Below are 22,537 nucleotides of genomic sequence, written 5' to 3'. Positions count from 1 at the left end.
AGCCTTTAGGCTGATTTGGGTTTTACAGAACCATCTACACTTTATTTGCCTGGGCAGCTGCTGCAGAGCTTTAACCAATAGAGTGACCAATGCACAAGTGCACAAGTGCACAACTCATCAGCGAGAGAGAGAGAGAGAGAGAGAGAGAGAGAAAGAGAGAGAGAGAGAGAAGAGAGGGGGGGGGGGGACTGAAACAGAAACAGTGATGTTACGCTATTCCACAATGACTTCCTGTCTGCAAAAACTTTGGCACAGGCCTACAGGGAAAATATTGATTTGTGTGTCCAACCCCCACCCCCTCACACACACACATACACACATACTGTACACACACACACACACACACACACACACACACACACATTCTCTATCTTGTGCTTGCCAACTCACGGTCCACATTAATCTGACCTGATGGTTGCCATGGTTCTGACTACTGCAATCAGAGCAGTACAATTCATTATACACTGTCAGGCCGTCTGCAGCTATAACTGCTGCTCATTCAAGAGGACTCGACAGGTCCCAACACACAGCGCAGAGACCGACACAGATGGGGTCTGTGCACAGAAATATTACTCAGTTCAGTCAGTTCAGATGCTGAGGGGGGGGGGGTCTTTTTTTCCACCCAAGAGACATGTCCTACTTCATGTAAGGAAATATACACTGAAAATGACAAGAAGAACTGCACCATTTTCTGTGTTGATTTAAAAGAAAATTCAAATAAACAATGCAAGTGCATCCAATCATAATAATTAGGTAAAAAAGGGCATTCTGTAATGCTCTTTAGTGCTCTTCTGTAAGTTGCTCTTTGTCTGTGTTCATATATTTGTATAGCACTAAATGTAGTGTAGATTTAATCCAATATTATAAACTGATATTTGAGTTGATACTTATGGACTTATTACATGTCATGGACAAATATAATAAAAAATACTTTTTCAATCAAACAGAAAGATCAGAAAAAGTGAAAACATATATTTTACAGAAAAGAAAACTGGATATGTTTGCACTGTACATTGTATGGCTAAAAAAATCATTCATTTGCATCGAGGCAAACCCTTGCCAAAATGTCCCACTTTCAGATCATTGTGTTTCAGGCTGGATTACTGGCAAAGCCACACTCATCAATGTCGTGTCAATGAGACTCGCTACTTCCAGTGGAGCGGCATGCACTTCGATATTCGTAAATTGGGAAAGCAATGCCACAGAAGGCTCTCTAAACATGTCGGTGCCAGGGGATTGCCACCTCTTTAAAATGAAGAGGATCTTCCTTTCATCCCTTACACCAGCTGTAAAGACCCAGGGTAGGATCGCCTGCGCAACTGGAATGTTAGCTTCCGTTTGTGTGTGTGTGTGTGTGTGTGTGTGCCCGAGTGTACTTATGTGTGTGTGTGTTTACCACTTTCACAGCAAGGCAAAATGAAAACTTTAATCCCCAATCCCCCTGTATCTGAAGGTGCAATAGCACTACTTATCTAAGAGGGGATTTTTCCCCTTCCCCCAACCACCCCACTTCACTCCCATCTCCTCTCTTGATCCAGTGCCAAATAATGTGGAGAATCTGAAGCAAAGTGATCCAGGCAGAGAGAGAGAGAGAGAGAGAGAGAGAGAGAGAGAGAGAGAGAGAGAGAAGGAGGCAGAGAGAAGGAGCCATCTGCCAGAGGGTTAAGAAGAAGCATCACAGTCTATCTATAGGGCCATGGGGTGGTGCATGCGTAGCGGGCAGTGGGGGGTAAGAGAGGGAGCAACCTGACCCCGACCTTGCTAGCCCCTGCCAGCCGCCCTCATCCGTGCCCCATGCCCGCGCGGGCTACTGTAGGTGCGACCATGCCCACTTCAGCCTACCATTTGCTTGAGGATCCACAAAAGACGCAGGTGTTTGTGGTCGACCACCCCACTCAACCCAACCCAACCCAACCCAACCCAACCCAACCCAACCCAACCCCACCCCATTAAAAACCATCGTGTACTGCGCACACATACACACACGCACACACACACACACACAGAGCACCCCCACTCTCTTCCTCCCTGCTCAGTGCCGGTCGGGTTTTAAGGACAAGAACAGGTGTGTGTGTGTGTGGCCTGAAGCATCCACTGGGCCGTAACCCGAGAGTGGCCGATCCGCAGCCGAGCTCGACGCACGCACACAACTCAAGCCGGCCGGCACTGCCACAAACATGAACTTGACAGAGGGTGAACGCGCTCAATCCTTTCGGCGAGGGGCTATTTTCACAAACGTGCTGTGCACAGACTCTGTGTTGGGGCAGGGTGTGTTGGGAGAGGAGGGGGGGGGGATCTTTTTTTAAGAGGGAAAATGGCGGCACATGTTAACACTGGGCTATCTCGTTGTTGATTTATACAAAGGTGGGGCTTTCTCCCGCCTCGCACCAGGTCAGATTCACATTGCTCATAAATGTCATACAAGGTGATAAGTGCTGTTTACAAACTATCAGGTTAGGACTTTTTGGTGCATGCCTCCACTGACTGACAGCAAGCACAAACAACCTGATTGACCTAGGAAAAAAATAAGCTATATATTTGTTTTTCTGAAATTGATATAGATCCTTATTTCAGCCACAGCAGTCTTATTTCAGCCTTATTCCAGCCGTGAAGGAACAAGGAGACCCTTGCCTTGCTCCCAGGTTATTAACACAGACCCGGGTCACCAGGTGAAGAATTACACCTGCGCCAAAACAAGCCTCAGCGAGAGGCCGAGATCGAGGTCGAGGGGTTCTGCGCCACACACTGCGCTCGCACTCCTGAAATAGCTCAAATTCATCATACATTGCAAGGGCCCTCTCCACACAGATCCATCGATGACAGTTTGATGAGATGGCTCGCTTTGTGGCGGCGGCGGCTCCCCCCGCCACCCCACACCCCCTTTTCAGTCACAGTTCACCTGCCGAGTTCCAACGAGCGGGCCAGGTGCGCAGGGAGACTGCACGGTCATAATTACAGAAGCCTCAGGTGCCTGAAGTGGGGGGGAAATCAAGCCTTGAATATCAAGTGAGAGAGATCCTAGAGCCGAGAGAGCTTGCCCCCCATCCCCCCCCCCCCCTCGGTGCAAATGGCGCCCCATTCACATTCCCAATTCACAAGGTGCTGCCAGGGCCCGATAATGCATGAAAGTCAAACAGGTTGTGTCATTGGGCGATTGCATCCCGCATATAGTGCCAGCGGCTGGGTACGTCCTGACAGTGGGGCTCATTGGAAGTCTATTGAAAAAGCACTCTAAAACAGCCATCCCCTTGGCTTTGGGGACATACAGTAAATACACTCAGACACATTGCACACCTGGGACCCATTATTATATAGAGGCGACTCCTTAATACTGTTGCACAATGACCAGCAGTTATAAACAAAAATACTTCTGTAGAGTTCTCTAAATGGGTAATCTACAAATCCAATTTGATTTTAAACAATTTATTGTGAAGTCCCCAGATAATGGCAATTAAATGTGACCTCTCATAGGCTGTTGCCGAGTTTAGATTTAGGCTTAACATGATTTTATATTAAAAACTCTAAGCTTAAACCTCTAAGCTTAAAACTTTGGACCTTGCAACATTTGTTTAGTATGCATGACCTCCATTGCCATCCTAGACTTGTTATTGACAACAGTGACACATGTAGGTTCAGCAGAACAGGTTGCAGAGGTAATGTCTGAAGGGACCCTTGAGCCAACAGCTGGTCTAGAAATAGCAAGGGCATATGGAACAAGACAAGAATACGGACTCCTCAATCGCGATCAGCCACCGTTGGAAAAAAAAATAGCCACACCAGGGGTGCCATTTATGCCACATTTTATGAGCTTTGCCTCTTCCCTCACCGTCTGACTGACAGGAAGCAAGACAGAGTGTGATGCAGCGAGAGAGGAACAAGACGAGGACGGGAGTTGGCAGTCTGAATGTTGAGAGGACAGGGTGGGCGATAAATGAGACGTTCTGCGTTTTCTCAATCTTCCGGCAAACGTTTGCGGGCCTCAATGCAAAGTAGTACCTTATGCTGAAACTATCTTACAAATTGGATCTTCCCCGGCTTACTTTGCATGCATATTGCTTGAAAATAGCCCTGCATCACAAAAAGCGTGAGGCATGCGCTCTAGTGTGGGTGGATAGAATCAACAATGACAGATGAAAGCACAAGGTTGAAATGGAACTCAAATTATTTGATGCTATGGGGATCCTCGAGTGCACAAAGTTAGGAAAGAATTAAGTGCAGAGCATGTCAAGTCTGACTTCCAGTAATATTCAAAGTATGAGATTGTGATTATGTAATGCCTTACATTGATCGACAACAGCATAACAATCAAAAATCAACCCTGAAAATAAATATTTAAAATATATAATATCTTCTTCCTGTTGATTCTACCTACTGTACCAGCAGAGACTCAAACCAAAATCTTCTGCATTAGGTGTGAAGAGACTCTTCTATGCATAGTAATCATCAAAAGCTTTTGTTTCATGGTAGAAATGGTGCTTAACGCTGAAAGAGAATCATTTGTTCAAACAATCACAACCAAGGCACCAAGCTTTGTCACGGCTGGCAGGACACAGCTGGAGAAATGGGCTATTATTCCCTGGCTCGTCACTTTTAACAGCTTTTTATTACAATCTTTGATAATGAAATTATTGATCACTTTTACCTGAAATATATTCATGCATCAGTTTTTTAACAAACCAACACAATAAATGAGGCGAGACCATACTCATACTAATTTATAGAGACAATTTCCCCAAAGCTTTTTGTTATAATGGGCTATTTATCTCCCTCTGTTTCAGGATTGCATCCATGTCAAATGCATTTGGATTTAACTGAGCTGTTGCATACATCTGTTTCTAATACACAATTCAAACAGAAGGGAAGGTTTGGTGTGCCTCGGAATATAAAACTTGCAACTTGTAAACTTGTAAACCTTTAAACATAAAACACACACGCATGCCTCAGAACAAATGAATACGACGTCCTTACTGCTTGTGTCCACAGTGACAAAGACACATTGTTCAATAAAACATCTGCAATCAGAGCAGGGACGAGCAACTCCATCTTAATTCCCATAGCTGAATACTCATGGCGGACATCTTGCCCTTCTTCACAGATGGCTTCGTTGCGAGGAAGCAGCCAGACAAAACGCTCGAGCATCGCCATAAGACTCTGAGCAATCAATGAGGAGAGTGCACACACTAATCCACATTGGCATATTAAGTGAGAAGAGGGCACCAGACTCTGCAACAACCCGACACAGCCAAGGAGGGCTGGGCTGGGATGGGTGCAGTCTGCTCACGTACTGTGTGGGTGGATGGTTTGGCCCTCCGCCCAGCTGTTTACCTTTACCTGAGAAGCACTCATAACTCATATCCTCCATCACAATTGCCACTCGCCACCTTGACTGCATAGTCCATGCCACCAGGAGGGACGAGATTAATGTCTTAGAAATGGATTACTGAGTGCCACTCTGTCCCCACAAGTTTTCGTTTCAATTACGGGTCGCTGATCGTCAAGGCAACAAGTGCCAGGGGAGACCAGTAAACAACATTTGTCAGAAAACTTTTTACCTGAGTCTTAAAACTTCTGAGAAATGTTTATACATTTCATCACCTCTGTTGGAGACATAATCCCAATAGGCATCCATCAATGCTACTTCATAATCTGATTCTAATTACAATGCATGGGATTGATAAATGATCATTTTCAGAACACAACCCATGCTGCATCTAAATATGCTTGTTTCAGTTTTAAAGTTTTTAATTAAACAACAATGAAAGCAGTTGCAGCCAGCCCTACTGAAACGATAGCCTATACTTAAATTCATGAATTCTGAATCTGAAAATGTTACGTGCGTGAATGCTATTTCAAGACTCTTTATATATTACATAAATACAAACAAAGGGTGTATTAAACCAAGGTTAGGAAGCTCTCTGCATGTGACTATACACACCCTTTAAATGCCCCTGTTTATTTGTTTATCAAGCGACCTTCGCTGTCATGGTTCTGCTGTCAGTGTTGTTCTCGTAAACACTCTCTCTGATCAGAGCACAGAGGAGAGGGTTACTAACTTAAGCATCACGTCAGGCTCCGCTCCACGCTGCTAAATGAATGTGTCCTCCCCACTCTGCCCACCTCAGCAAACACACCCAGATCCAGAATCTGACTCCTCGCGTCAATCAGCTGCTATAGCCCTTACGGGAGGGGCGCCCGTCCCCCCCCCCCCTCCCAAGGGTGGTGGGGTGGGGTGATGATGGGTGGGAGGAGCAGTACTTGGCTACTTAAAAAAAAAAAAAACGTTGCTGTGAACTCTTGAGTCTGACCCCCTGCAAAATCTCTAAATTAGATTCAGAGTAAGGGAGCACCATCCTGCTCTCCCAGCTATTTGGTGCCCCCTTTCCAATCAACTGCTTGGGCGACTGCTGTGTCTGTCTTGGGTCTACTGGTGGCAAATAAATGTCATCTAGCCTGATATTGTGGCTTTATGCTATAAATGCATGGCAAGCCACATGGTGATTCTGGCCTCGGGGACACGATTCCCAATGTTTGCCACTCAATTATTTTTTAATGTCTGATCGAAAGCTGTGGTAGCAAGTTGTTGGTCTCTAAATACCAGTGCTCCCAATAAAAAACGGTGTTAAAATGTCAGTGGTAGACACTGGTGAGCTAGCTGGCATAATGGCCTCCTTGGCTAAACAGACACTTCCAGAGGACTCGATGTAGTGGTCTTGAAGGGGGTCTAAATTTAAACCCTGGAGTCGTCTGCTGGAATGTCAAAGGCTTCCAGAACAACATAAACTCCAAATAAGCCTACTGCTACTGTACGACTTGTGGCTCAAGCACCTGCCCAGGGAGTCTCTGAATCTGGGGCAGATCTGGCTGAGGTCTGGCCCTGATCTGGCCACCAGATTAAGACCAGGACCAAAGCCCACAGTCAGCAGCTGTAAAGGTTGTAATGTAATGTAAAGGTTATGTATGGTCTTCCTGTTTATTATGGCAAGGGGCTGGCGCTATGACGGCTGAAAGGGTCATAAGAGGGACATAACAAGAGTCAGTACATCAGGCAAGCTCTGTGCTGTAGTGCTGTATATGCTCTATTGCTGTATGTGCCTATGTTCATCTAAATAACTGTTAACTAGTAATATACACAACATGAAGAAATAACTGTCTAGATATTATGTTTAATGTTCACCTACTGTATAAAGATAATGTGCTAGACAGAATCGCATTGCCCTCCCTCATAATACCACTTTAAATCAGGTGGTGCTAGAAGGTCCCTGTAGCAAAAACTGCAATAGCCTTGACCTCAGCCATTTTTGCCACAACATTGTGGTTACATGCAGGAATAGAGAAGAATTAGGGTCTCACAAATGTGATGTACAGCCTCACTTGCTGAGAATGGGCAGTATGAAATGACTACGTTTGATAACCAAGCATTTGACACGTTGCATACGCTAGCTTTGATGCAGACACAAGCTTGGCTTGAACTATCTAACTGAGACTTAAACTCTTTCTTACACGTATTCTCACGTGTCTCCATTAGTTAAAGATACATTCTCATCAAAATGATTGCCATTAGACTTTTTAGAAATAACCTTCCCCCATTGAGTGCTACCCTTGTTCAGTAAGTTCTGAGACAATGTTGTCAACTGGAGAAGACAAGAGGGGAGGTGGAAAATTCCGGTAGCCTACGATGCTTTGAGGCTAGTAATGACTGCCATTTCAACACATCTGCGTCATTGTCTAATGATCATCATGATGACACAATGCTCATAAAGTCTACAAAGCAAGGAAAGCGCGAGGGAAAAGTTGCTATATTACTGCTTGCCATATCTCGCACAGCTCAGCATCAGCTCTGTAAATGGCTGCTCTTTCACAACACTGTGAGCACTGGGATCTGGTCATTTGTTCCAGTGCCTTCCTCAACTCACCATTACCCACACCAAGCTTGAAGGCAGTGGATATAGGTAGTCCTTCCCGACAGAACATTTTAACTCCATCCTTCATCCTGAATGTTCCCACAATATGTCTAACCTCCCACATTACCGAGATTCATTCAATAATGTGCTGCTTGCGAGGGCTGGTGGAAAAAGCTTGTGTGAGCACAATCCCTCATTCAGAAAAAGCATACATCATCTCATTTCTGCTCCCCAGCCATGACAGCTATAAGGCAAACTGCACCAGAGTGTGGTAATTAACTTCCACATGAAAGGTAAAATGCCTCTTTTATGTACAAGATTCAAGAAAGTAAAATCTGATACGCACAATAGGGCCATATACACCATAGAGAGGTCATTCATCATCACATGAAGTGATTTTTAAAAAGTAGTGCGTTGTGAGAGTCGTCATTTCAGGAGATATGACAGCCAGCGTTCCAGCTTTAGCTCTTCAACAGCAAGGTGATAAGGTGAGAGTTCACATACCTGGTGATCCAGGGATCTTAGAGCAAGTATGTTTGCATGTTTATTAATGACAACTAGGGCAAACAGTACAGCACAGCTTGGCAGTTTAAAGTTACACAGTGAACCACTACATCCTGTAATCCATATTCAGAACCATGGCATCCTATTTCCAACAATGCAACGTCAAGGAATACGACTAGAAATCACTGTTTATACCTCCTCTATGTAGATGAATGTGCAGATCTGTCTACATGATGCCAATAATGCCAGACTTCATTATTCACCATGTGACTACCTGGCTGTACATTACATGAGATCTATAGCCTATGACCTTTTAGTCTTAATTGTTAACCACAAAACAAATAACACTTTGCCCTCAAAGATTTTTTGATTTTAGATTAGATTTTTAGGTTTATTAAAAGGGGGGGGGGGGGGGGGCTGATCAATGTTGAACATCATCCCAGTCAGAGTTACAACGGAGCACAAAACTACTCTCATTAGTAAAGGTGAGATGTCTGTCACGTCAGTTTTGACACCATGCAGCAGCTTTGGGTCGGTGCTGCTGAAGCATGTCCCGTGTAGGCTACACACTTTGCTGTTGTCATCAGATTATCAACATGCCATTGTGACAGAGGAATCCGAGCATCGTGGGTCGGAGAAGAGGGCACGTTAAATACTGGGCTGTCAATGACCACTTGCGCATCCCCGAGGAATCCATCTGCCCTATGCTGTCGAACTGGCAGTAAATTCATATTCACACAACAACTTAATTTCAGCCCAGAGTATGATGCAACTCGTTCACAATTCTTAAAAAAAACTAGTATGAACACCAGCAGGTGCAACCCAAAAAAAATCCATTATTTTCAGAACCACTGCAATGTCATTTCAAAGAGGTGAAGCCTGTCAAAACCCACCTTGGCCACAAAAGGGACGGTTCGATTTCGTGCGAAATTGCATTGTATGCCCGCGTACCATTTAATTACATGAATATAGCACTTTGAATATTTACACGCCAAGCCTTATCCTCAGACTTATTAACGCCATACGTTCGTTCTCGTCATATCGTTTACAAATATAATTGCCATGATCCCTTGCATCTCTGTAACTAATCTGCGTCAAACCACATAAATAGAAAAGCATTAAAGAAGGCAAGGTGAGATATTAGGTTGTGCAAATGAATGACCATAAAACTGTATGTCTGACTCACAAAATGTGATATCGTGCCTTCAGAAAGTGCAAATCACGCGAATCTCGCTTCAGCTCAAATTGTTTATTGGTTCTCACATGACGTTTAACTCTAACATGTATTTTGACTGACGCCTGATATACTCTTTAAATTATGCACAGGATCTCCAAAACATCTACAAATCGGATACTGCCAATAACATAGTTTGTTTCAACTTCTATAACACGCTTTTAGTACATCAGAAATACCTTTCTATCATTTTTTGTCTTTCTTTTGTAATATCATATTCGCCCCTGCACCTGCAGATGGTCGGCTCATTTACATTCCATACCACAAGCTTGGCGACAAGTGCGTTTTCAGAATTGCCCACTCCGACAAGTTCCAAAGAATCAAGTGATTTTAAAAGTTGACATAGCGATAATCCTCAGTAAGTCCACGGGAATGTGTAACAAGTTGCGCGTTGTTATAGCCCAATCAAAGAAGCAATGAAAGATTTAGTCCCGGTATTCAAGGCAAAACCAGCAGATGCTTCATAAATGTATCCTATAAACGCCACACAAACGCACAAAATACACTTAATCCACATGATCAGCAAGCGGCTTCGCAGATGATTTGTATTGCATTGCCTACTTACAGTTCTTAAGAACTGAATTTCATCTTCCCCTTCTCCACCCTCAGCCATGGCTGTCGAGGAGTCTCCCTAGACTCTGAGAGCCACCACTGACTGCAAGCAGCGACGCGGTGCTTCTCCTCTCCTGCCGATATTAGCATACAGCTAATCCAAAGCCATATAGGGGAAGACCGGACAAGCCCACTACCGCGCCTCTGAGTGTCACTCAAATGCCAGCACTGCCTATCCCGGCAGCGCTTATCGTGGGGGACGTCCTGCACCGACCACGGGATATGATGATTCTTTAGATGGGCAGTTCCAAAGAAATTAGACTTAATAAGTGCTGGAAAATGAAACGATGGGGGAAAAGTTGACTTTTCTTGTAGGCTAAACAATGTCTTATCAATTAATTAGACTAGTGCACCCTGTTTTGGGATTAAGTGGTTCCAATCAACGTTGCAGCAATAGATTTTCTAGCGGTCGAAACTTTGTGCACCAATCAAAAGCCAATGAGCAAAGAAACATCTAAAGACTGCTGATTCACTGCTCTAGGGCTACAAGAATGAATATTTTGGAAGCTGTTCTGTGTTGTTTAAATTTAGTAGGCATATGTTAACAATATTGCTGCTGGCCCTTCCTCAATATTAAATCATACAACAACTCATGTGTGAACGTACATTATTCTCCTCCGTGAATTCGCAATCAGGTGTACAGTTCTTCAATGCTTTGGCGACACTTGGTGGTGAGTTTGGCGTAATAGACCAGCGCGCAGACCACAGCGTGCCAAACACGCGTGTGCGTGTGGGTATGCGCCCTCGCGTGAGGTTTGATTGCTGTGCGCTCGTGCATAGCACATTTACCTTTAATGTCCTAAACAGTAGGCAGGCCTATATTTTCTACTTTCGACCTGATCATCAAAGTATAGCATTAAGACAGGCCCCGGCGCAAACACAATCTTAATAAATATACCTTCATCAAAACAATATATTCTTTAAAGGAAATATTGACCTTGGATTTACTCTGCAATCGTCTGTAAAAGTTTTGTTTTCAAAGGGAGAAGGGGTCATAACTTTCTGACACAGTTCAGATCAGATCATTAGTTTCAAATTGAGATAGGTCACAGCACAGATTGAGGATAAGTAGCGTTAAATCCCATTCTCCGTCTGCCTGTTTGTGTAGCCTATATACCTGTCACACGGGCCAACAAGGTCTGGATTAAGACAACGGACCAATTGGAACGGTTTAAATACTTGATAACGAAAAGGATTGGCTGGTCAGCGATTCTGTCACTCTGTGGGAGGGCTACTGTGTGTCAGTGTGACAGTGAGTGCTGGTATGGTTTTGTGATATCTGAGCTCTGGAAATATGAAGGGTGCCTCCCCGAGCATACTGAGGTAAGTGTTTGTTCTGACAACCTGTCGCTATGTAATTCCACAAGTTCATTAGTTTAATTCATTACTAAGTAGTTTTTTGAGTAGGCTATGGATAAAAGACGCTGTATTTTGTAGCTTATGTATGGCAACGTTATAATGAAGGCTGTCAGTTACCGGAATTTAAAATTGGATTTTAATTATATCTGGTCCGTCGCATTTACAGAGCATGCGGACATTGGCTATACTACAGTGTTTGGATACAGTAGGTTAAATGAGTGTCTTTGTGAAGCGCTTGAAGTGCATTTGTCTCAGTTACACCAGCTGGTAGCCTACACAGTCCAATATGTACAACTGTTGTGCTGTTGTGTGTACCATAGTGGACTAAAGCATGCAAGTATACTAGTGTCTCTACTTGTTTCAAATAAAATTAGCCTGCCTATTTTACAAGTTCTTTGTTATGGTGAGATAGACGGTCTTAGCAGACACTCTTTGACTTTGACAGAAGGGATGCTAATTGAGGACATAACAGGGAATCCCCCGTCAGGTCAAGTCGCCTGCCATCCAGGTCACCACGAGGGCACGTTGTGCACACTGTTCGGTTTTAAATGATAACTGCGTAGCATATAGAACATTATTGAGGATGTGATAGATAGACATATAATTAAACACATTTAACAAAAACTATGTAAAATCTTTATTATGTTTATTATGTTTAATAATTATTCTGTTTGTTATGTTTCTTATAGCAGTTCATCCCTGGGTTGGATGCTATCTTGAACAGTGAGAGACGGTGAGAGTGTGTCAGAAATCTGACAGCATTAAGTAGACATATGGCTATAATGGAAGGAAGTCATACTGTCCTTCATCTTTATGAGCCAATCAGAGAGAGGACGTGGGTTAGCCAGTGCCCCCCTACGCGTAAAGGTCACAGCTCCTCCCAACGAGTCATCCCTTCCCAGAAGGACCGGCGAGTGATTTGCCATAATTTAAAGAAGGGGGAGTCTGCCAGAGGAAGTCAGAATGGGCCAACTGAGAAGGTCCTGTCCAGCTGCGAGAACTCAAAGGAGGCGGGCACAGTGGTGGAAGTACCTTGGCTGGCCAACCTGTTGGCTCTGTGCGCTGACTGCCAGGATCCGGTTGCCATGGGGAACCACCATGGCGCCAAACATTTGCACTCCCCCGAGGAGGACTGGGAGAGTCTGAGTCAAAGTCGGACTGGCCGACAGCAGCCCCAAAGGGAAGGACTGGGCTGTGGTAGCTGCGGTGGTGGGGGCAGCAGCCCGCAACTCACTCACAGCCTCTCGAACAGCGCCATCGCCACCGTCTCCGCCGATGTGGTGTCGAGCCCCAGGACCTGGGCGCAGGGCCGCAGGCTGAAGAAGCTGTGGGCGATGAACTCTGTGCACGTGGAGGAGACCCTGCAGAGCCTGGTCAAGCAGAGGCTCGACCCAGCCACCGAGTTCTGCACGGGCGGACCCTTGCGGGAAGCAGCAGCGGGGGAGGAAGAAGAGTACGCCTGCCTGGAGATTTCCGGAATGTCCAGCGGGATGGGAACAGATCTCAACTCGACAGCTGAAAATGCAGTGCCTCATCTCACAGACGCCCAGCCCGCTTTAGACAACTGGAGCGCTTCGGAAGACAAGCCCATCTCTGAGGCATCTAAGTTATGTTTGCGCCGCAAGGACTCGGAATATGACAACGAACTGTACCTCTGTTTGCTTGACAATGCGTTCGACTCCACGCCATCACCAGCAGAGCCAGTGGTGCGTCCAGTCTCGCGCACAGCAGAACCGGTCACTCAGGCCGGAGAGTGGACGAGGGAGGAGAGATCTCCGTCTCCCCTGACTCAGTTCCAGGTCAACGAGGCCGAGCTGAAGGATGCCGCCCTGAGGGTCGCCGCCAAGATGGAGGAGGTGGAGAGCATCATCCAAAGGGTCAGCCTGACCAGCTCCGACTGGACCAGAGACAGAGGCAGCAGGCACACCACCTCTGCCTTGTCCGGGTCCCTGTACAGGGATCGAGACTTGCCGAGGCACTCGGAGACGTCGGAGGAAGTCCCCACCATCCGCGTGGAGGAGCTCCGAGCCCTGGGAGAGGAGCTGAACCGCAGCCTCCGCCGGGCCCTGCAGCTGGACGGGCTGCTCCTGGGCGACGGCGACGACGAGGACGACTGGGGGGGCGTGAGCGGCATCAGGCCGCTGTTGGAGGAGGAGGACCGCGAGGCGGTGTGGGACCTGGACGAGGGCAGCGAGGAGAAGTTTCCGGGTCCCGAGGAGCGGCTCTTGCAGCGCGACTGCCACCACCCGCATCACCAGTGGCGCCCGCGGAATGCGTCGTCCACCTCCAGAGTCGGAGGAGGCGGCGGCAGTGGTGGGTTCGGCCTGGGGAGGAAGAGCGCTTCGTCGCCCTCGCTGAGCTCCCTCCTCTTCGCCTCGTCACCCAACCCCGCCAGCACGCCGGGCAGCCTGTCCCCTCTGCTCTCCCCGTGCTCGTCCCGGCTGTCCAGCCCCGTGCCACAGCACCACCTCCTGCTCCTGCCGGGGGAGACGCAGCACGAGGACGGAGGCCAGCGCCAACACGCCGCGGCAGGAGTACCGGACGCCGCAGGGGCAGCCGAGAGGGAGGACGAACAACATGTCCCCAGCAGGTCTGCGTTGGCACTCGAGCTCAGCAACACCAACCAGAGGGGTCCCAGATGGATCGTGCCAGCTGAACCAGCTGTGCCACCGATGCCTACAGGTTGGTAACCCCCCCCCCCCATCCCCCGCCTCCCCTCTGCACCTTGTTATCAGTGACTTTCTCTGCCATCTATCCTAGTTCTATCTATCTAGTTTGCTTTGCCAGAGTTGTCATTGATTCAACACATGGTGTCCTTGCAAGACACCTGCTGAGATTTACCCTCTGGTTATCGGACATGTCAACAGGTCATGGTGTCTCACAAATGCCCAGGCATAAGACAGTAGTGCAGGAGATACAAGCTTAAAGGGACTCATGGACTGGGTCTCTTAAAGGGACTCTGGGGGGGACTCATATACAATTATGCAACCAGTGTCTTATGAAACACAATCCTCTTTTAAGCCCTAATGTCTGAAACAACGGATTGACAGCTGCTTAGACGGTCTGAAGATAATAGCCCCAGACTGGCCCGACTCCCCCTGTTCATTCTGAGTGCCCACTGAAGTGTATAGGTATGCTAAGCCCGGACCTTGTGATGCTTGTTATGCCCTGCCTGCATGGGTAGAATAATTGATTAATGGTCTCATCCTCTCCGTCTCCCAAACCCCCTCAAGCAGAAGCATGCTGTTTCTCCCCCCTCAAGTGGTTCTAGAATCAGAATCACTTTATTGTCATTGCGCAGGGCACGGCGAAATTGGTTAGCTGGCCTAACGGTGCGTTGAATAAATGTAAAAGCAATAATATATCCAAAACCAAACCCCACAGACACAGATTCTCACCCAACTTCCACACTCGCACACGCACATGCACGCACATAAAAGAAGAAAGAAAGTAGTGCAAGATAGTAAACACATTCAGGTTAGTTATTATATTCAGTGTCTCGTTTTTTTTACAGCATTGCCAATTGTTTTATTGTGGTCATGCGACCCTGTGGTGTCAAAGTTGAGCAAGAGGAATTCAATTCGGTCCAAAGGGGTGTCAGAGGCAAGGGGTTAGTTAGTTAGTTAGTTAGTTAGTTAGTAGTTTATTTCTTGTCCCCATAGGGAAATTCTTTTTCACATTTTCCACCATCACATCGTACATGGTCACAGGCACAGGGATGACACATACATGATCGAGGACATAGGAGATGGCACATACATGCATACATATTTCATACACTATATACTGTACATTGACACAGACATTTACATATACAGTATTATTGGGAGTAGATGGTAGAAGAGCATACATTATTGCATTGGACCGGTTTAAGCCGCCCTCTTCTATTCTGACCGTATGGGTTAAAGGCCCCCTTTACTGACCGGCCATCACTGGCTTGTCTGAGTGGGCGTCTTACTAGGAATGCGTGATCAAAGACAGCAGCGGCTCATTCTGGGTCACACGGGGAGGAAGAGTGCTCAGGCATGTGGAATTGGCTTATTCACCTGATGCCTGGTGTGTGTCTGGAGATGGTGTCTGATCTGAGGGAGGTTAGAGAGCTCCTGCTGCTTAACTGGTAACTTACAGGAAGCGGTTGAGATCATCTAGGTCATGAGTTCTTTTGCCCAGGGAGTAAACACATTCTGGACATACCTGCCAATGGCAAAATGTGCACACGTACGGTACTGTAAGACTTTTGGATAAAACCATTTTCTAAGATGGCTAAGATGAATAAAGACTGATGGTTTTTCGGCCATGATCAAAAAACACGTAGAAAGATAAACATTAAAGCAACACTAAAGAGTTTTTCGTACCTTAAAGGTATACTATGCAGGATTGGCGATTTCATCGCCGGTTTCGCTTTCACTTTTCATTTTCGCTCGTTTTATGCTTGCATATTTCTCTGCAGAGCTTCCCCTACAGCTTTAGCATCTATATTTGACAAAACTCCTCAATCGGTCAGTCTGCCGTGCCTTTTCATGAGACTTTACATGACACTTCCTGGAGTAGAGCATGGGTGCGTGCCCGGTGTCTCCTGAAGTTGCAAGTGTGGTTTTACCGCTACAGACCACTAGAGCGGCCAAAAAAAACACAGTTCGACCGGTAATTACCCATTTAATCATATATAACAGTATGGAACGAATTGATTAACTGAAAAACGTTGCATAGTATACCTTTAAAATAATGTTTCCAAAATCATTTCAGCGGTTCATCAACTCGTGACAGGGTGAATGGCACTAATGCTTTCACTTCGCGGCCCTCTATCGGCTATAACCGCAGTATGTACAGTAACTTTACAAGTTGGGGTAGTGTATCTGTAGTTCGATGAAATGAGACATCAGAAACTACAAATTTGACTTGCTTCGATGTCACAATACATCATACTTTCAGAAAATCATGCAACATAAAAAGTGCTTTAGTGTTGCTTTAAAAGACAAATCTAAGGTCGATAACAGCTTCAGAGAAATATCAGAACAACAAAAATAATTAGAATCAAGTGGCATACCGGTATTAATAATAGTTGTCACTGATATTCAATCATTGTCTAAGGAGCTTTTCTTGAATTTTTCATTTCATTTTTTTTCTTTCATTTTTCCATCCCGTACCCCTCAAGGATTCTGACTACTGCAGTGTCTCTGATAAGAAAAGTTGCTCTCGCGTTCCGCCCAATCTCGGCAAATCAATGCAGCATCCCCCCTAGAAATTCTAATTGCTCTTGAAGTTCACACACCAGCTACCTAGTCTCATCGCCACTCATGCATCCAGGTCAGTACTCCCAAGACTGAACACTGCCTTCTGTGTTCTCCGTGTGTTAGATAATATGATTTTCCACCGCTTCCCTCCACAGTTGGCTGCTCTTCTCGCCCGTGTATTCGCACGCCCCTGCTAGCAAACGGCCTTTGCCCTCATTAAAGCTGATACTGGCAGCTGAGGCATCGGAATCCCTTGATTGTTTTAGCAGTTAACGTGTTTTCTTTTGAAATGAGCCTCACTGTAATTCAATTTCTTCTTGGTCTACTGACCTACGCAAGAACAGTCATTATTATCTTGAAGTGACCAAAACAGTGACACTTGCACACTACACATTTCCTAAGACTCTGAAAGCATATTGTTTGATGGATCCCCTATTAAATGGCTTCTTATTATATGGCCCTTGTTCCTTATATCAACAGCATGTACCTTAATTTCTCAACTACGCTGGAAAAATTAATATAATATTAATTAATATGGTTTTGTTTCTTTTAACTTGCATGAGATACTGCCCTGTGATGTATGCACAATGCAGCTAATACACAGGAAATGACTCTAGAATCTTGCACCTTACACATGGACGTTACAGTATATAGTATCTTATACTTACTACATAATACAGTTCTAATAGTTGTATGTACAGCTATAGTAAGAGGTACTATGTTATTTTGCAGATGCTTTTGTCCAAAGTGTTTTTGGACAATTTATCTGTGCATGTCTATGATCCTATTGCCTCTGTTACAATACTGTATTACAATACATTTTTTTTTTTTAATCACTTAACTGTTTTATCACTTTACTATAAACTGTAAGTTCTAATGTAGTTTAGTGTTTATTAATGTCATATTAAGTCGCTTTTTGAAAAAAAGGTCTGCTAAGAACCATAAGGAAACTAGAAAAGCACTTAGAGAGTGCAGACCTCCGCCAAGCAAAAGCATAACCGCCTCCTGGATCCAGACGGTGATACGGATCACTCCCAATATAATAGTTTCTTCCTTGGGACATTTAAGACCTTCCCTGAAAATTTCATTGAAATCCATAACTTTTCGAGTTATTTTGCAAGCAAACAAACAAACCAACAAACAGACAGACAGACAAACAAACCCCCGATGAAAACATAACCTCCTTGGCGGAGGCAACAAACATAACGTGTATGCGTGCCCACGTACCGGTGAGTGGATATAATAATGTGTGCAGCTGTATCAGGGAGAGAGAGAGACAGACAGACAGAGGGGGAGGCGGTGGTTGGGGGGGGGGGGGGGGGGGGGTACTGGGTGTGTGTGCGTGCCGTTCAGGTTAACACAGCAACCTGTTTTGGCCCAATCAGACGTCAGAGCAGCTGCTGGCAGCTGCCACTTAATGCACTGTTCAGGAAATGAAAATCCCCTTTAACCATCTCTGACCTGCTACCTCGCAATGGGATTACGGTCACCGAGATTAGACTGAGACAAAAAAGTCTGTAGACACTGGATGGGTGATTGTGTGTTGGGTTATGTGCGTTTCTACTTAAGCAAATGAGTGTGTGTGTGTGTGTTTGTCTGTGTGTGAGAGAGAGAGAGTGGGTTAGAGAGAGATAGAGAGGGGGTGGTTCTCTATGTGTGTGTGTGTGTGTGTGTGTTTGTGTCTGTGTGTGTGTTTTAATGTTTTTGATTTCATGCCATTGCAGCCATAGTTACGCTGCAATCAATTGTCCATTTCCACAAGTTGAGGTCGAGATAGGGACACGATTCTGTTTGTTCAATGTCATCTAAAACAAAGCTCAACAGATCCATCCGCCAAAACAGCTCAACATTTACTAGGAGTATTAGGAGCCAATCCTTTGGGGCCTTTTCATACCCCCATCTTAATGCCAATGTCACATTCTGTATGCTTGTCAAGCTGGATACACACATTTAGTTTGACTGCTTTGTGGATGCTCTATTGTTTGTGCTTTTATTGTTATGAAAATGATCTCAATCTCTTTATAGTTGTGTGTTTTTCTTCACTCACCAGAAGAAAGACTGGTGGGGAGAGTTGGTAAATGTTCCCGGGTCAGTCTCGGGCAGCCGTCCACCTGGCCCAGAAGAAGTGTCAGCTGAGGTTTAAGAAATCTGGTCGCCTGGTAGCCAGGGCCTACCACTGCCTGTACTGGACTGATGGCTTACTTGCAGTGCCAGTCGCAGTTCAGTATATGAAAGGATCATTGAAAATAGCTCAGTAGGCCACCAAAGAGCTTTGTGCGGAGGCAGACTTAGCGCTAGATCCAAGAACCAGAACAGATCTAGTTTCTTTTGTAAATACCACTGGCTAACTTGTTTATGTTTTCATGTTCCATGTTTAAATATTATTTCTAATAATATAAAGCGATTTATATAATATTTATATTTTATCAGAAATGAGAATTAAATGGAAAAAGGAAGTAGTTTTGCCTTTGTTTTGTGTTTTTTATGTTGCGCTTTGAATGCAGCAGTCCTCTTCTGAAAGGGAAGCTCCACCTCGTTTGGTACATCTGAGGTCCGATGTTTTCAACTGTAATAGGATTGGAGTTGGGAGCTATTTAGATCATTACATGAGTATTGATCCCCAGCTGTTAACACAATGGAGTGGTCGAATGTTGTTATGTACTGTGTCCAGAGTATTCTTCCGGTATTGGCACGCAAGGCATGCATGGCAGTCCTCATTTGTATTTACTCATGACTGAAATAGGACATTTTTAGATAGGTGCAGTATGGATTGATTGAACTATTCACAATACTGGGGCCTGTCATGCATTCTGCTGCAGTGCCACAAGATGTCCAAAAGGTGGCGTTGTGGTCCTGTGCACTTCTAGTTTGCCCGAGGCCAAGCCATGAACTCCCAGGGGCAATTGTACAATTTTCTCATGGAATTGAGAATGAAAGCTGACACAGAGTACACAATAGTTTAACTTTAAGTTATGTGTGTGTTTCGGCAAGAAACCAAGCTATTTGATTATTCAACCCTTGCCTCTATCTATTGACTAAGGTCTAAGCCCAAGCCCTTTGGACAGACAGGAGAAATGCCGTCCAAGCGAAAATAAACCCAGTGGACACTGGGAAATGCTCAAAAGTTCTCCAGAATGTCAGAGTGCTATTAGGATGACTGAGGTCAGTTGGTCCATGCCTCAAATTAGCATCCCAGTCTTCAGCAAACCCCAAGCCCTTTTTTCCACCCTTGCCCCTTACAGAATAACAGAAAACATATGCAAGATCCATGTCCGTCTGAAAAAGAAGTGCTTGAGAATCGTGTCCATAAAAAACCTCAAAGGTCTTTTTTGACCTCATAGAATTGTGTGGTTACTTATAAATGTATGCAACCTTTTTATTTATTTATTATTATTATTTTTTAAAAGTGCTTCTTGGTTATGGGTACCTCTTGTTCTTTACAGAAGAGCCGTTTCTGAACCAGGAGGATGAGTGGCAGCTTGATCTGGACTTCTCTCTGTCCTGCTGCAAGTCAGTGACCCAGGCCTCCAGTCTCAACCACGCCGACTTCCTGAGGATCACACCACCGGAGCATGACATCATCAGTGATGCGCCATTCTCCCCTGATCTGGTGTTTGTAGTAAGTGTCTGATGAATCTCCAACTTCCTCTTAGTATGCAATATTATACTTCTTCTTAGTATGCAATAGTATCTTTGGTGCAATAGGTAGTTTTGGTGCAATAGGTAGTTTGTGGACAGCACAGTTATTCATTTGATAGTTTGCTACAGTCATGGGTCAAATCTAGTTTCAGTTTAAAATTGCTGTATGTATGAGGTCTCAGAGTGGCAGTCATAACAGTGTTCTTTGCACAGCATCAGGGATGGGAAATATAGACCGGACCCACTTTAGAGTAACCACATCCAGGATATGTACTTTGATTTTCTTCAGAGAGAAATTGCGACCACTGATTCATACATAAATAAATTAAGGTCACATAGTGATTGGTTTTTAAACTTGAACTGATTTTGTGCTTACACTGGGATTTTGCCTGGGGTTTTTATTTAGCGGGGTCAGTAGGCTTGCTCACAAAGCATTCGGCTGCCTGGTCAGGAGCATTATGTTGATTGCCAGCTGTCTGCACTTCCTTAGAGCAAGTACCTGGCCCTTAAGCTGATTTAAAGGACAATTCGCCTCCCAGTTCAGCTCACTCTGTCTGAGCGTCACTGAAAGCTTGCCACTGACACTGCAATGTAGGAGAGAATCTTGCATTGCGTTTTCATGCTGATGTTTGCTATTATGGCCTGTTCTATCAAAATGGGGTTTCGCTGAGTGAATATTACTTACTTTGTTAGGGTCCTCTAGCAGCTGTTAGACAGAGAGTTCTGTGAGTCGTATGGACATTTCACTTCTGCAGTACTCGAAGAGACACTCTTATATTTTAAACTTCCCCACTGATCTTTCACTCGTTTCTTTACTCAGACAAATTGTTCAAACATGCCACATATTTGCTCAGATGCACATATGCACACAAACACACTCACTCACAGAAACACTCAAACACCGTCATATTTCTGCATGACTCCACTATCCATAGTACAAAAAGCAAATGCTGTCCACGTGTAAACATAAAGCATTGTTGCTTTGTGTGTTGGATTTATCCATTTGTCCTTCAGTGCTAAATAAAAGCAACTTTTCCTTGCTCGCTTGCACAGGAAAGTGAGGTCGCATGGGTGGGGCCTGGTTGAGTGGCTTATCACTGTGATTAGAATGCTAGGGGGACAGGTGACCTCTTGCTCGGGCGACATGCTGTCCAGATCAGCCATCTGATTCCGGCTGTGGGTGTGTGTTTATGCCTGTGTTTATATGTGTGGGTCTGTGATGGTTTGTGTGTGTGTGTGTGTGTGTGTGTGTGTGTGTGTGTACTGTATGTGTATGTGTGTGTTTGTGTGTGTGTATGTACAGTATATGTGTGTATGGACCAGCTCCAGTTGGGTGTGGTGTGCTTATTTTCTCCAGCTTGCTATCGTCTTGGGTGTAGCCAAACATCCTGCTCCCAGGGCACAGGAGGAGAACTTGAACTAGCACACTGGGGGAGTAGTGTTGGTCTGTGAGAGCATCTGCATTGGTCTGCATTACAACTTGGAAGACATGCCCCAGTAATGACGCTCACCAGCTCCCATGTAGTCGTTGGGCAACCAGGGTTAGTGGACGTTTTATAAACAAGACAGGAGAGGATACTGTAAGTACTAAAGCAAAAGGACCAGCAACAGACATCCTTCAGCGCTCCTACTGAGCCCGACCTCAGTCTGTGCATGACTCACGTCTCCACAACCACAAGGGGCTTCTGCGTGGCAGCGTACAGCCCAAATTTTCCTGGCGAGGCTTCCTGTGGAAACTTAAGAAGAGAGATGTTGCGAGAACTATCAAGAATCTAGCACCCTCTTAAAAAATGTTTTAAAAAGTTTTTGATTTGGAATGGTGAGCCATTGACTGTGACTATTTAAGCATAGGAAGGTTTAGATGGATTTTTCTGTGGGATGGACTTTTTTTTTCCCTCCAGAAAAATGAATGTTTTGCTGTGTGGGATTAACAGTGTCTACTGAATTTAGTGCATGTGGATTGACATTGGTGTTCCAGGAAATTCAGATCTGTGTGTCAGTAGGTACTGTAGCTGTATGTTTTGCTGATACAAGTGAAGTTTTGTAGCTCAAAC

At 45.1% G+C, this 22,537-nt stretch overlaps 1 protein-coding gene across 1 annotated transcript in view; it reads right to left on the bottom strand.

Moving 5' to 3' along the window:
- The window catches only part of ryr3 (ryanodine receptor 3), a 98,310-nt gene extending 88,023 nt beyond the window's left edge, over positions 1-10,287 (bottom strand). The window contains exon 1 of the mRNA XM_062551622.1: positions 10,205-10,287. Within this exon, the coding sequence (XP_062407606.1) occupies positions 10,205-10,252 (48 nt within the window). The 5' untranslated portion in view covers positions 10,253-10,287. The remainder of the gene's footprint in view (positions 1-10,204) is intronic.
- Between the last annotated feature and the right edge of the window lie 12,250 nt (positions 10,288-22,537).

The sequence above is a fragment of the Sardina pilchardus genome, chromosome 12 (genome assembly GCF_963854185.1).
Source record: "Sardina pilchardus chromosome 12, fSarPil1.1, whole genome shotgun sequence".
NCBI lineage: Eukaryota > Metazoa > Chordata > Actinopteri > Clupeiformes > Clupeidae > Sardina > Sardina pilchardus.
This window is presented reverse-complemented; position numbering and strand designations above follow the sequence as displayed.